Source organism: Anguilla rostrata, chromosome 4, assembly GCF_018555375.3.
Source record: "Anguilla rostrata isolate EN2019 chromosome 4, ASM1855537v3, whole genome shotgun sequence".
In the NCBI taxonomy this organism is placed as follows: domain Eukaryota; kingdom Metazoa; phylum Chordata; class Actinopteri; order Anguilliformes; family Anguillidae; genus Anguilla; species Anguilla rostrata.
This window is the reverse complement of record NC_057936.1, coordinates 48,715,624-48,730,237: the sequence shown is the minus strand read 5'-3', so window position 1 is coordinate 48,730,237 and position 14,614 is coordinate 48,715,624. Positions and strand designations below refer to the sequence as shown.

The following is a 14,614-nucleotide window of genomic DNA, read 5'->3' as shown; positions in this document are numbered from 1 at the left end:
GTCACAGAAGAGCTTCTCAGAGCAGAGACTTACTTTTGTTAGCCTCAAGAAGGATACCATACAGGGATGGTCACACTGGATTATTTCTTTCTGGATTGATTTTTTGGAAGTACCCTTCTGTTTATCATTTGAAAAAATACTGGCAACCATTCCCTGGATTACTAGTGGAGCTGTGCCTGAAGACCAGTCACCTGTTTTTTGTTTAGGCCGAGGTTTAAAACGTCTCTACAAGGAATCAGCTGGGAGGATTTCCCTCGAAAAACTGTCATTTACACTTCTGTATATCCAGCCAACAACCATAATTTCTTCTGGTGAATTTTCCTGTCTGACATAAACACATCCAAAACAGGCGTTCAAAATGAAGAGATGCAACTCATTACAACTCTTTTTCTTCTGCTTTGATGCTGTAATGTGGGATTGGAACAGTGAAAAGATAAGGGGTGATTGATCAAGATGATCAAATGTAAGAAGCCTTTATATTCAAACTTCCAACATTCCTTTTTTATATTTAAAGAGTGAGTGGCTTGTTTTAACACAGTGGTTCGTCAATTTAAGTACCACCTGCAATCTAAAGTGCTGTATTGTTCTCCTTAAATGTAACAACCGGAGGATGTGTCCTCCTCAAGGTATTTCAGAGGGAATTGTGTGTGCTCAGCGTAAGGTTGGGGTCTGGGTTCTCAATCGGTATTGTATTGCCACAGCAGGTTCTGGTACCCTTAAATCTCCATTCTATTCGCTTGGCTCTCCCCACCTTGCTTAATCAGGTGACTGACCAAATTATGGACTCAGCTCAAGCCTCACCCCTGGCCCACAGGACCCTGTGAATGGGACTACACTTCCCTGTACCTACTCTGCATGTGGGCTCCCCAGGTTTAGGTGGCAGCTAAGCAGATTACAAGCCCCCAGCCTGGTGTGGCTCTTGTTAATGTGAACTCATTAGTGGGACACAATGAGGTCCCCTCCTCCTTGCGCAGATAACGCACAGGCTTAACTCAAACACATTCTGAATGCACTCACCACGGGCAGAAAGAGTACGGAGGACTATTTGTGATGCTCATTTTCTTTCTCATTTAAACCAATTACATTTTATTGTACAATTCAATTGTGAGAGATTTCAAAGTGAATGAATGAATGAATGAAAGAATAAAGCCTGAACCTCAGCTCTTTGATGATATTTTTGAACCTCTAAAATTCATTAATTAGCCTTACTTTTCAGTTTACTCTTTGTATCAAGCACATGAATTGCTCAAAAAATGAAGTGTGTTAAACCTTTGATTTCAAAGGGAAGGCATAAATACTTTAGTAAGCAATTGCATTCTTTGCAAATGAAGGATTGTATTCTGGTCCACTTTTGTGATAAGGCTACACTCTGTTGCACTTTTGAGGTTTTTTGGCTCTCTGTGTTTGGAAGGTTGGGTCTCAGGGCCTGATGAAGTATTGTATTGGCACAGCAGGCTGTGGCACCACACCCAGCCCTCTTCCATTCTATTCCGAGTCAGTGCCAGCCCTGATTCATCAGGTATCTGATCTGAGACCAGTGTGTGAGACACCCAGGACCCAGGATCCCAGAACTACAGCTCCCAGTGAGAGCTGGACTGAGCCAAGCTTCTGGCTCCAGCCTCTTCCAGACAAAAGTCTGCTCTGCTGTAATTAACTAATGATTAACTGGAATCAGTCTGTAGCTTTCAAACCCGTGAGACACAATGATATCTTCCTACATCTGTCTAAGATGAGCCTCAATAATCTGATCTGGTCTAGTTCAATGCTGACAAGTGAATATTAAATTAGTTAGTGTGAACTGATTAGACACAGACATAACAGTTTAGAAATCAGTCAATGATAAAATATTCTTTACAACTTGATATCCTTTAAATGTGACAGAGTCAATCAGACTCAAACTTTACAACAATATATATATATATATATTTAGGCATTTCAGTATGTTTCTGTTTTCATGCTGGCTAATTAACCCCAAGTGAGGGGTTTCATTTATCCATAAGAAATATTAATTCTTTGTTCTCAGTGATTCTCCTGAAAACATTTAAATGGTGGTCCTTTCTCATCTTTGTGCCAATAGTTCAAGACCTTATCCAGATACAAAAGCGTTTCTGCTTCTTTGAAGATAAGGACACCCACCCTCCCATAAACAATAATTGTGTAGTTTCTTTCCTGTGGCTTGATTTATTTAAAGCATTATGCTGAAAGGTTTCAAACTAGTTATCCTGCCAAGTCCTGCCATGTATATATCTACTACTAGTTTTCAGTTTATTATTGTCTACTTGAAATGTAGGAAAATAGGAACACACTCAACCTTAAGAGGTAGCTTCCCAAACTAAAAGTCCCCACAGATAGACAATCATATATGGTAAAAAAAAAAAAAAAGTATTTCTCATGCAGTCAAACAGTATGTACATTAAACTAACCATTTTTTAAATTCAAAATGAATGGCAATCTATTATTAATGTAATAACCAAGTATCTATTCTTTCAACATTATGAGTTGTTCAAATATGAAAATGTTGAACTGGTATTTTATGAAATCATACAATAATGAATTTAGTGTTTGTGTGTGTGTGTGTGTGTGTGTGTGAGAGAGAGAGAGAGAGAGAGAGAGACACACATGATTTGAAACTTTAAAATAATGTATTTATTGTAAAAAGACAAAGGGAACTACAGTTCAATTAAAATGCAAAAAAATAAATAAATAAAAATAATTAGCTATTTTGGCCAAATTACTAAATCCAAGAGAATCTATAGTTGATTAGGTATGGTTCCATAAGTAATGTATGCCAACAATAAGCAACATTGTATTGTCATTGGCTTACTAGTTAAGTTAAAAAAAATAAAGTTTTCCGTTTAGTGGCATTGTGCTTGCTAGCATGTGCAAGGTTTTTTTTTTTTTTTTTTTTTTTTTTTAAATCACTGCATCACATCACATTCAGGAAGAGTGTGGCAGTGGGAACTACGTGTAAAACTCAGTTTACACAATGCTCATAGCCAAGCACACTCACAAACATATGCTTCCTTTGATAAAGGCCTTTATACCAGCTGAAATTCTATGGTCACGTCTCTTGAGACAATATCAGCATTAAATACCACTCTATTTATAGACAGCATGCTAAGTTTAAGTGTACTTGACAAAACAAATATGAAAGTGGATGATGAAAAAATTAAATCGGGACTTAATTCATGGCAGAACTTTAACAGAAAATTGTAGCATGGACAAGACCTCAGTATTGTACATACATTGTCATGAAAAAGTATTAGCCCCTTTTGCGATTTCCTCAATAATTGCATTTGTCACTATGAATGGTTTCAGACCTTTAATCAGAAGGTAATATTACACAAAGGGAACCCGAGTAAACACAAAACACATTTTAAATGATTTATTTTATTTAATTAAAAAGTTATCAAACACCCATATCACCCATGTGAAAAATTGATTGTCTCCTTAAACTTAACTGGTTGCACCACCTTTAGCACCATTAGCTTCCGCAAAAACTTTATAATAATTTGATCAGTCTTTCAATTTGCTGTGGAGAAATTTCAACCCACTCTTCTTTGTAGAACTGTTTTAACGCAGACAAACTGGTAGGTTTTCAAGCATGAAGTGCTCGTTTCAGGTCCTCATCATCTCAATTGGCTCTGGTCAGGACTTTGACTAGGCCACTCCAAAACTTAAATTTTGTTTATTTTTAGCCATTCACAATGGGACTTCTTTTGTGTTATGGATCATGGTCTTCGTGCATAACCCAATTACGCTTCAGAGCACAGACAGATGCCTGGAAATTCTCCTTAAGAATTTTCTGGTACAGAGCAGAATTCATGGTTCAGAAATGTAGAGTTGTCCATCTCTCGAGGCAGCAAAGCCAATCCAAAAAGTTCCCCTTTTGACTCATCTGTTCATGGACCATTATCCCATAATGCTTGGGATCATCCAGTTTTTTTTTTTTTTTTTGCAAATATGAAAAGGCATTGATGTTTATCTTGGTTAGCGGAGGTTTCCACCTTGCTACTCTCCCATGAATCCCATTTTTTCCCAGTCTCTTTCTTATTGTGGAATCATTAACACTTACCTTACCTGAGGCCAAAGAGGCCAGTAGTTCTTTGGATGTCATTCTGTGATATTTTGTGACTTCCTGGATCAGTTCTTGCTGCGCCCATGGAGAAATTTTGGCAGGCTGGCTACTCCAGGGAAGATTTGCCACTATTCAAAGTGTTTTCCATTTGGAGATAATGGCCCTCACTGTGGTCTGGTGGAGTCCCAGAGGCTTAGACATGGCCTTGTAACCCATTCCAGACTAATATATTTCAATTGTTTTTCCCCATCAGTTCTGGAACTTCTTGCGATCATGGCATAGTGTGCTTGTAGAAACTGTGAAACCTCTTCACTCCGATGGTAAGTTTCAATACGAGTGAAGTTTAGATTCAAAACAGCTGGCCGCAATCAAGCCTGGCTGTGTTCAATCAGGTGAATCTCATTATCAATTAAATTTAGGTAATTGTTGGACTAACTGAAACTATTACTTTTTCACATGGGTGTTTGATAACTTTTTTCATTAATAAATTGAATAATTTTTTTAAATGTGTTTTGTGTTTACTCAGTTTTCCTATGTCTAATACTATATTTTGTCTAACAACCTGAAACCAGTGTGACATATGCGATAATAGAGGAAATCAGGAAGGGGGCAAACACTTTTTCACAGCACTATAATAAAGTAAAAGAGGTTTAATGTGATCAGTGTAATTTAAATATTTCTTGCACTAATTCGATACGTTACATGGTTGGCACAATGAGCCAGTGTGGATCTAAACAAGTTTTCACACACTTTACAGTTAAACAGAAAGAACTGATCAATTGAACCAGGTAGGTAAGGTCTAGTTTTAAAACACAGAACCAACATTTAGCACATTATAAATCACGGGGGACTTACATTGACATGCATTAGTAACTGTTTAATGTTTAATTTAGGATGAATAAACCATCCATGATTCCTCAGTTGAAGACAAAACATTCATAATGGCCTGGTCACTAATGGTAAGTGCTAATTGGACTGGGCACAAATATGCTATATTCAGTGTTAAATGTTTGGAATGTAGGCCTGGAGCAGTGATGTCCAATATGCAGTCAGTGACCATTTTTTCCCCCCTGAAGACAACACGATCCATGCCTTTGAGAGGGGCCAGGAAGAGATTTCCACACTCGAGTACCATCCCTGCATTCTTTTTTAAATACATATTAAAAATTTTGCTCCATGGAAAGCACCTGGAATTGTATCTGAGCTCAACAGCATCGAGGGGCATGCCATTGAGCGCGTGTCTACGCGATTGTGTTCTGGGGGGCTCTGCGATAGCTAAGAGCCCTAACCAGGATACAGCTGCCTATGACTAATTTCATATTCCCCCTTTCAGCCAAGGAACTCCATTTAACATGTAATACACATCACTGGGCATCTGTTTCCTGTTTTGATTCATAGAGTTATCTTATTTTCCTTGTTTCCCTTTCACCTGGATAGCTCAACGTTCCTTCTATCAAACGGTCCACTTCTCGCTTTAAGTGACTAGCCTGGGCTCCCTTGCTAATTTGCTGAAGTACTTTCATCTGCAACTGAGGGGTAAAATGTGGCAAAGAGAAACCATCATATTAAAATCATTAATGAAGCTCATGTTGCTCCAGTTCCTTAATCAGCACGGTACTTCAGAGTGTACTATTTAGCTCCTTTTGCCACTTCCTGTGACTAACATCTGTCTGTAAGTGTGCAGCAAATGAAGCGGCAAAAAACACGTCCCAACATATGGAGTATTTTACTGCAACATTTCTTTTTTTACATTTGCCTTACAAAAAAAATTGCAATCATAATCAGGACAATATTTTATGCATTACGTGACTTTTTTCAGTTCATTTATTTTCAAGAATTATAATATCTGAGCAGTTTTTCATCTGTTGGTTTTAAAATCTTTTTCTCCGCCATGTTGACCACCCAGCCAGGAGCAAGGCCAAAGAAAATCTGCCGTGGGTCCTTCCTCATCGCCAACATTTGGTACATCTCGTCTTTGGAAATGTCTGGTAAAACATAACCATACTTCTGGGCTAGTTCTTGCCTGGCTTGCTGCACCTGGTCTGGGTCTGCCAGGTAACCTCGGTTTTTAGCATCAGTGTAGAACAGAATCATGTCTTCCCCGGGAAGCATTCGCTTTGGGATGGGCTGACCCCTCTGGAAGAATGGGACAGGCTTGCAGAGGATCCCTGCAGTGGTGTTGGTGGAGGGGGATATAACACACCATGTAACTCATTACTACTAGACACCTCACCTTAACAGTGCTTAACTTACAACTTAACCTGTGACAATTTCTAATATTTTAAAAAATGCATACTCTTAAAGTGCACACAGGCACATGCGAAAATTTTCATTATGCAAGTATAAAAACCAAATAAGAGACTCACCGAGAGTTATTGGATCATAGAAACTAGTTGTAATGACACCACCGTTTCTCTCTACGGCAGCTATTACACCCTCAGAGGCCATCTGAACCTCAATGTTGACCTTTGCAGAAAAGATATCAGCGCCCTGAAACAAAAGATCAGTTGAGAAATGTTGGTGTATATGTTTACAAAGCCAAAATATTTGCCCCAATACCAGACAATCAATTTCCAGCACAAGACAACATTACAGCCAGTCCCACAGAATTAAAAACCTGTCTGAAAATCTATGAAATACTGCCATCTACTGGACAAAATAACTCCATTACAAATCCATTTGTTAAAAGCTACATTCTGAAAGACAAGGAGGCATTAATTGGCCACTGCTCTTCTTACCTCTTCCACTAGTTGTACTCCATAGTCTCTCTTCAGAGGCTGCACCGTCACCCCTCTGCCATTCACCAACTGGGTAAGATCAATTGGCTGAGTGGGGTCCACTCTGCCAAGATCTATTAAATACTGAAGTCTTTTGAGACTTAAAGGCTGATACTGCAACCGCCGACTTGGGGGAACAAAGCAAAAAGCATGGAAAAAGGTCAGTTAATTTTCTGCAGAATCTTTGAATCGTTTCCCCCCTGTTTGAGCCTTGCCCCCACACAGACTTACCTGTGACCTTCATTATATCCATATTTTGGAATCACCAAGTAAAAAGGGGTCTGTCCTCCCTCAAACCCCAACCGAGGACGATTACCTCGCTGCCTCTCTCCTTTATGACCTCGTCCACTTTTACATCCTCCATGGAGACCTCTACCTCGCCTCCTCTCCTAAAAGAAATGTCATATGCATCAACATTATTAATCGCCTGCACAGTGAACACAAAGGATGGCCTACGTTCACAGAACTTGACACAAAGTTAAATACAGAGAGGAGACAGACTTCAATAGAGGTGGCAGTTACCTACAGTAAACGGCAGATTTTTATTCAAAATGCGTAGCTAATTTAATGTAAAACGAATTTAGAGTTACAGTAGGCCATCATTGACTTAGCAGGGGAGGTAAGACATGCAATCTATCAATCAAAAGAGCGTTATAACATATCGTAAATCCAGGTTCTATATCGCTTGGACATAAGTGATCCACATTGCGCTAGCCTGTTACCATATAACTGGCTGCAGGCACAGCTCAACATGATGCGCAGCAAACGATTTCAAGTCTTCATAGGTAATTAGCGACCATGGTTGTTCTACCCTGTTGGTATTAGCAAAAATGTTGGTAGCTGTCTCTAGCTAGCTAGCTAACAACAGGTACACAATTTCCGCACGTTGGCTAACGGCTGTCAAGCTAAATCCCCTTGTTAAACAAGCATAGCAAGACGACTGTTACACTTACAGCTTTCTTGGATCCAGGGTTTGGTCTGAGGTTTGCTAGTGTTATCTTTGGCAAGGTTTTTAAAATGTCCAATGCTTTCCCCCCAGGAATCTTCGAGACAGGCATAGTTAAATTGGTAGCAAGCTGTCTTTACTACTCGAGAAACCAAGGACATCAATTTAGTTAGTTTACGACAATCACATGGTACACATTTCTTTACGGCTAAAATGGAGATCCTCCTAATGAACTGTGGATCATCCATCCAAAAAGACCTTTCCTGCTTAGGATATAGAGTTCCGGTTGAGTTTGAAACACTCCAGGATAATAGTTTTTGAATAACAGATATTTCATTAGCCTGACAATGGAGTTCCGGTTAGTGAATGTCTGATAATCAGGGAACACGTCTTACCGCATGTGTTGTGTTGTGTAGCGTCAAAAATTAAAAGTGCTTATTTCAATATAAGTAATGCGTTGGCTAAAAACTTTCTGTTACCAGTTGCCAATTTACTGTGACAATAATTACTACAGCGCCATGTGGGAAAGCTCGTGGTTTTTTTCTGTTGCTAACGTAATTTTAAGAAAATGTCAAGCAACTTAGCAAGCACTCCAGCTATTTAATACTGTGCAGACAACAGTGCATTATGTAGACCTACTGTAGCTTAAACGTCACTACGAAGCACTGCTCATCTGTGGGCTTCCGTTTCAGATCAGGCTTGTGCTAACTTTAACATAATAACGTTAAAAAAATGACAATACTGGTAAGTGTGTCTGCTCTCTTCTGCTGCACTGCCGCAGGGTCCCACGTGATTGCACTGCCGCGGTGTGACTGATGTCATTCAACACCAAATCATAAAATGTAGGTTAACAGTTACAGGACTCCCATTGGGGCATTGACATTACGAATGTGTGCAATGATGCCCTCCAGGTATCATTCAAGGTCTAATACGGGCTGCTTACCTAATTAAGGATGACAGGTAGCCTCCCAACTAGCTACAACTAGACAACTACAGCGCCCGAGAATGTTAGTTTGACAGGCACATGTACCAATTAAACTCCGGCATTTCTGCGGAGGGAAAGCTGAAAGCCAATTGAAATAATGTGGGGTGGGATTTCCTAAACGGTGCCTGCGAAATTCCCGCTATCCATTTAGCCAGTTTACTCATTTTCTTGTAACTTGTTAGTGCTTTAAGAGTGGGCTGTGCATATATCAGCTTACTAACGATACCAAGAAATTCTGGCCATAACCTTGACGCAGCTAGAAGCAGTAGTAGTAGCTGTCTATATGCATTATTTTAATGTTGTAATCAATATAACATTATTAACATTGCTTTCCGATATATAGCCAGAACATAAGTCTGAAAGTGACCGTTCTGAAAGAATCGGTGGTTAGCTAACTAGATAGCTAATATTTCCAATTCTCTTGTTGGATGTCAGCTGCCTATCCGTTGTATGTGCGGTAATAATATGTCAGCGCCGCTTCCTGCCATTGTACCAGCCGCACGGAAAGCAACTGCAGCGGTAAGTTGAATGTGATGAGCCCGATTGTGGAGGTTAGCTCTGCAGTAGCTAGCTAGCCATCTGTAGCTTACACCATGTCGCGATGAAGACACGGCACAATGCAAGCTTTACTCATTGTTTCCTTGTGTTCAAATCATTTCTAGATTATATGAATCGTTTGGCTGGCCCGCTTTGCAAATCCGTCGAATAATAATGTTGACGCTACCGTATTTTACCAAACACGTGACGATTATGTCAGGGATGGATAATGTTAGCGAATAAGCTAAAGACAGTAGCTTGCTACAACTTACAAGATCAGCTAGTATTCATCGAGCTGCAGCATTCATACAGCAGTTGCGTGTTATTAGCCAACGTTATTGCAGACATACTACGGGAAGCGCTTTCGGATACCACGATATATTACAAAAGAAAAGATACATTTTGGTGTAACATTGTAGCCAGTGTACTGAAATAATATTGTAGCTAGCCAATATACTAAATGAAGCTTGGTTTTTCTGGATTTCTGTATTAAGTTACGTTACAGTATCAATGATGTTGTCGACAGCGGATAACCAGATGTGATAACCATTGTTGACACTGACTGTATCGGCTTCGTAATGTTCAGTTTGTTAGCAACTTATAATTTATATTCAGATAATCGTAGATTTCCGCGTTTATCACAGCATGATAACCTCAGTCTGACAAGACGGATTGAAATAAACCTTTACTGACTTGTTTTTCAACCGTTGGACAGGTAATATTTCTTCATGGACTGGGAGATACTGGGTAGGTACTGTATAGTGCTAGCATCACTGGCTTTTATCCCTTTTCTATTTGCATTTATTTTTATTTAAATGTACATACGCGCAAACACATACACACAACACGCAGAGAACAATAAAATAACTACCATATAACAATTTAAAAAATATATATCGCGTATGGATTTTTAAGTTAGCCAAAATTATTCTGAATATAAGCAATAAACACCTTCAATTAAATGCATAATGTAGCCATATAAGACGCTTTTTAAGTTATGTTTTATTTGAACTTTTCCCACCTAGACACAGCTGGGCAGAGGCCCTGGCTGGGATCAGAACCCCTCATGTCAAGTACATCTGTCCTCATGCGTAAGTATACCTGACCTCACCACACTTATTTTGTTCCTTTTTGAGTAGAAACCCCGACTTCTTAAGTCTGAATAATTTTCATTTGCACTACCACTCATGTAAATCTGGTGAATACACTTACGTTCCCATACATGGAAGCCCCTCTGGATAAGAGTGTCTGCTAAATAAATCTTATTTAATGGTTTTTGTACATGACTGACCATTGGACATGCAGAATAGTTGATTTTAATTTAACCAATTGCCGTAGTATACAAGCAGTTTACTTGGTGTCCTGATTCTTGTTTGTGAACATTTATCCAATTTATCCTTCTAGGCCAATTATGCCGGTTACCCTCAACATGAACATGGCAATGCCATCTTGGTAAGGCGATAAACATCATTTCAGCTCCTATTGGAATGTTTGCATTATCTTACTTTCCTCTTATAAAATGTATTTTTGTAGTGTTACATGCAAAATACATTTTAATATTGCATACTATGCTTTTAAGATTATGTTGTAAATAAATTGAGGAATATTGATTTTGTTGGACCATTGCTAATGCAAAAAAATATTATTGATCTCCCCCATCCTGACCAAGTCAAGAAAGGAGAAATATTACCTAATGACAGTGACTTTAAAAAAATACAATACATAAATAAATGAATCTCCAGTAACATGAACTTCCCATTGGCGATTGCGTTGACTTATGCATATTGATCTCAGCTCAAGAAATATGTAAGCGATATGGAGCCAGCTCATATCCCCACAGTCTTATGTTTTAGAGGACGAAAAACAAGGTTGAAATGGAAAGGAGAGTTGCTTAAAAAATCCAAATAGCCACATGCCTCCTTGCATAAGTAAATGTCTCATTTCCCCTATTTTATGTTCAAGGTTTGATATAATTGGCCTAAGTCCAGATGCAGAAGAAGATGAATCTGGTATAAAACAGGCTGCTGAAAACAGTGAGTTTACGCGACAGCTGAGAAATACCTACTGCAGTTAACTAAATGTAAACTGTACCGCACACAGCGTTTCAGTATTTCAGTTACGCATGCACAGATATTGTACTGAGTAAAAATCCTTATTTAAAAGTGCATTTCATTTTTATTTATCATCATATTGGCATGTAATGTTTGATATAATTTCATATAAACTTGTTTCTTTTCTCAGTCCAAGCACTGATAGACCAAGAAGTAAAGAATGGAATACCTTCTCACAGAATTGTTCTGGGTGGATTTTCACAGGTATCAGGGCTTGTTTACTGAATGTGACATGCAAGCTCATGCATTGCCTTCCAGGAAGAAAGGACTGAAAATAGTCCTGATGTCAGCTAGATGTCGTGACTTACAGTCTTGCATAAAACAAGTGCTTTGATCACAAATGTATTGCAACCTTAGGGTTTTATTTATTATTATTATTATATGTTTTTTGCAAAGAACCTATATTTTGGTTTTACTTATTTGTGTATATTTGTAAATATATACACACACACACACACACACACACACACACACACATACTCACACACACAAATTTGATGGTCACATTCTGAAGCTTCACTTGAGGGAATTGAGAAGTAATAAGCATATCTGAAACACAAAGGAACAGAATTTTGTTATGTCTGGTGTGAGTCAGTTTGTCTGTTAGAGCTTAGATGTAATAGACTGATTATTTCTAGTGAGTAGACAGCAAGACCAGGTTAAAACCTAGCATATGGCTGGACCTAACACCCGTGATCCGGCCGACCAGTGGTGTGACTTCATAACTCGGTCGACCAATGGTGTAACTTCATCACTCACTCAGTCAGTCACAGGCATTCACGCTTGTAGGGCTGGCCCCGCTGTTGCTGTCCCTCCAAAAATAACCAGGAGTCCTTCTGCTGAGAATGAAGCACATTTTTTCATAACATTAATAGGCTTGTTTGCAAGCTGACAGACAATGGGTCATTGACACATTGAGAAGAGATGCCGACAAAACAGATACTGAAAATATTTTTTTCTCTCTCTCTCTTCCAAACACTTTTATTTTTTCATTGATTATGTATCAGCCCGATTGGAATTAAAGGTGTGATTGGCTGTTGATACGACAGCCAATCAGAAGCACAGCCATGCAGCTTCCATGTGATGGTTAGATGCTTCACATGAGCATATGGAAGCTACTTGGCCTAGTTGCTGATTGGCTGTCATATCAATACCAAATAGAGAGGAGCAGTGATGTTTTTTTCTGGAACCATTTCACATGGCCTCTGAAGTGAGGAAAAACGAGAAAAAGAAAGCCAATAAGCTGCCTGGCAGCCAGCAATTAATATTATTGTCCTTAAAATCTAATTACGTTGTCACAGTTTATTGCTCAGCCCTAGTATTTATGGCGTGGCTAATTTGTTTTCAGTTGCTGTCCCTCTAATTAATTGATAAAACCAAGAAGAGTGAATGGTTTAACTGACAAAATTATTTTCTACTATTCATAATTGCATGGTTGCAGGGAGGGGCGTTGTCTCTGTACACTGCCCTAACAACTCAGCAGAAGCTGGCAGGTGTGGTGGCACTCAGCTGCTGGCTTCCACTCCGGAGTTCATTCCCTCAGGTACAACACCTGCCAATCACAATCCCCTAAATTTGCATGCATGACTAATGAGTTGTAACTTTCCTGAAGCAGTATGAAATCAGAGCAGTTTCTTTAGTCATATTTTTGGTGAAAGGGGTTGTGAGTATTCTTGCCATTTGTACAGCAGCCTGAATATGCACCCTGATTTTTGTCAACGTGTTTTGCGTGGAGCCTTTCGATAGCAGTTGAGATCAATATGTCAAGCAGGAAGTTTACCTTTTTAATGATGGTTTCATTTATCTCCATTGGCTTTCAAAATGTTCTGCTTAAAGAGAAATATGTTTAATTTAAACTATTGTTATAGATTTACTAAACGCTATCTACTTTTGTGATTTTTCCCACTTGCAGGCTGCCGCCAACAGCTCTAATAAAGACATACAGATCCTGCAATGCCATGGAGAAGCTGACCCCCTGGTACCCTTGGTGTTTGGCTGCCTAACTGTGGAAAAGTTGAAAAGCATTGTAAATCCAGCAAATGTCAACTTCAAGACCTATCCCAGAATGCCACACAGTTCCTGCCCTCAGGTCAGTATGGAAGATTGGAGCACCCTCAAAACAGTAAAAAGTGATGACTCAAATTCTTGGCATAAGAGGTTTCACACATTGCTGACTTAAAATTTTTTTTTAATATTACCTTTGTGGCAGAGTTAATTTATTTCTCCCTGGAAATTGAGGGATAAATCTCACTCCATTTGTTGAAAAAAAAGGTTGTCAGCTGCTGATCCCAACTAAGCAGCATGCAGTCACAGAAAACAAAGTTGAAGTATTCTGTTTTGTTTTTGCAGCTAGTCTTGTTTCTACATATAATTATTGTGCTGTAATCTTTCCCACAGGAAATGATGGATATCAAACAATTTATTGAAAAGCAGCTACCTCCAATCAATTAACTTCACAACAGTGGCCTTTTGACCCTTCACCAGCACCAGCTCTAACTGAACCAGATCCTTCAGAAGCTCTTAGATTCTCTAGATTGCCAATTGCATTGGTCAACACCTGCTGTATTATATGTACTATATTTTGCCTGTCATACAGACACAAAATACAGAACTGGGGCTTAGGAAAGGCTGCAAGAGGAGATACCATTCCATGGTCTTTTAAGCTACGGGAGAGCTGCAAGGAATCTTCAGTATTTCAATGGCTAGTGTTGTGTTGCAACTGTTGTGGATGTAACTATTAGTTATTTAAAAAGCCATTTCTTCCAGGTAATAAATGCATTTGATTATCTAATACTTTTTAAAATATTATGCTTAATTTATGTGGATTTACAGTAAACTACCAAAATGAATTGTCTGGAGATCGTAATGTTATTGTAAATGGTTGATGAATAATGCAAATTAAACAGATTGCAGCATATTGTCAATTTGTTCATGTACATTTAGTAAAGAGTTTATGAATGTTATTGCATGTGGGTGATTACAGGTCACATGTGTCTTGACACAACAACGAACCACACAAGTGTGATGTTTTTTTGTGTACCTGAATCAGTCGGCCTGCCTTTGTTGATCTCCAGGTCGTGTGTGAAGGGTGATATTTGTCATGATGCACTGGTACAATTAAGCTGTCTAACGTAAACAAGCAAGACTGTGCATGAGGAAAAGGCATAAGAAAAGCATGCA

The 14,614-nt window shown here is 38.9% G+C and overlaps 2 protein-coding genes across 2 annotated transcripts; one reads left to right on the top strand and one right to left on the bottom strand.

Moving 5' to 3' along the window:
* Positions 1 to 4,713: 4,713 nt before the first annotated feature.
* mrpl15 (mitochondrial ribosomal protein L15) lies at positions 4,714 to 8,014 on the bottom strand. Its single transcript, XM_064332912.1, has 5 exons — positions 7,809 to 8,014; positions 7,087 to 7,244; positions 6,817 to 6,982; positions 6,445 to 6,568; positions 4,714 to 6,246 (listed from the first exon to the last, which is right to left on the bottom strand). Exons 1-5 carry the CDS (start codon positions 7,911 to 7,913, stop codon positions 5,909 to 5,911), a joined length of 891 nt encoding a protein of 296 aa, XP_064188982.1. The 5' UTR covers positions 7,914 to 8,014; the 3' UTR covers positions 4,714 to 5,908.
* An 875-nt stretch (positions 8,015 to 8,889) lies between these two features.
* lypla1 (lysophospholipase 1) lies at positions 8,890 to 14,354 on the top strand. The gene is made up of 9 exons (XM_064332913.1): positions 8,890 to 9,305; positions 10,039 to 10,070; positions 10,349 to 10,414; positions 10,728 to 10,775; positions 11,286 to 11,356; positions 11,565 to 11,638; positions 12,876 to 12,977; positions 13,347 to 13,523; positions 13,832 to 14,354. The coding sequence occupies exons 1-9, from the start codon at positions 9,237 to 9,239 to the stop codon at positions 13,883 to 13,885; spliced, it is 693 nt and encodes a 230-aa protein (XP_064188983.1). The 5' UTR covers positions 8,890 to 9,236; the 3' UTR covers positions 13,886 to 14,354.
* The last annotated feature ends 260 nt before the right edge of the window (positions 14,355 to 14,614 follow it).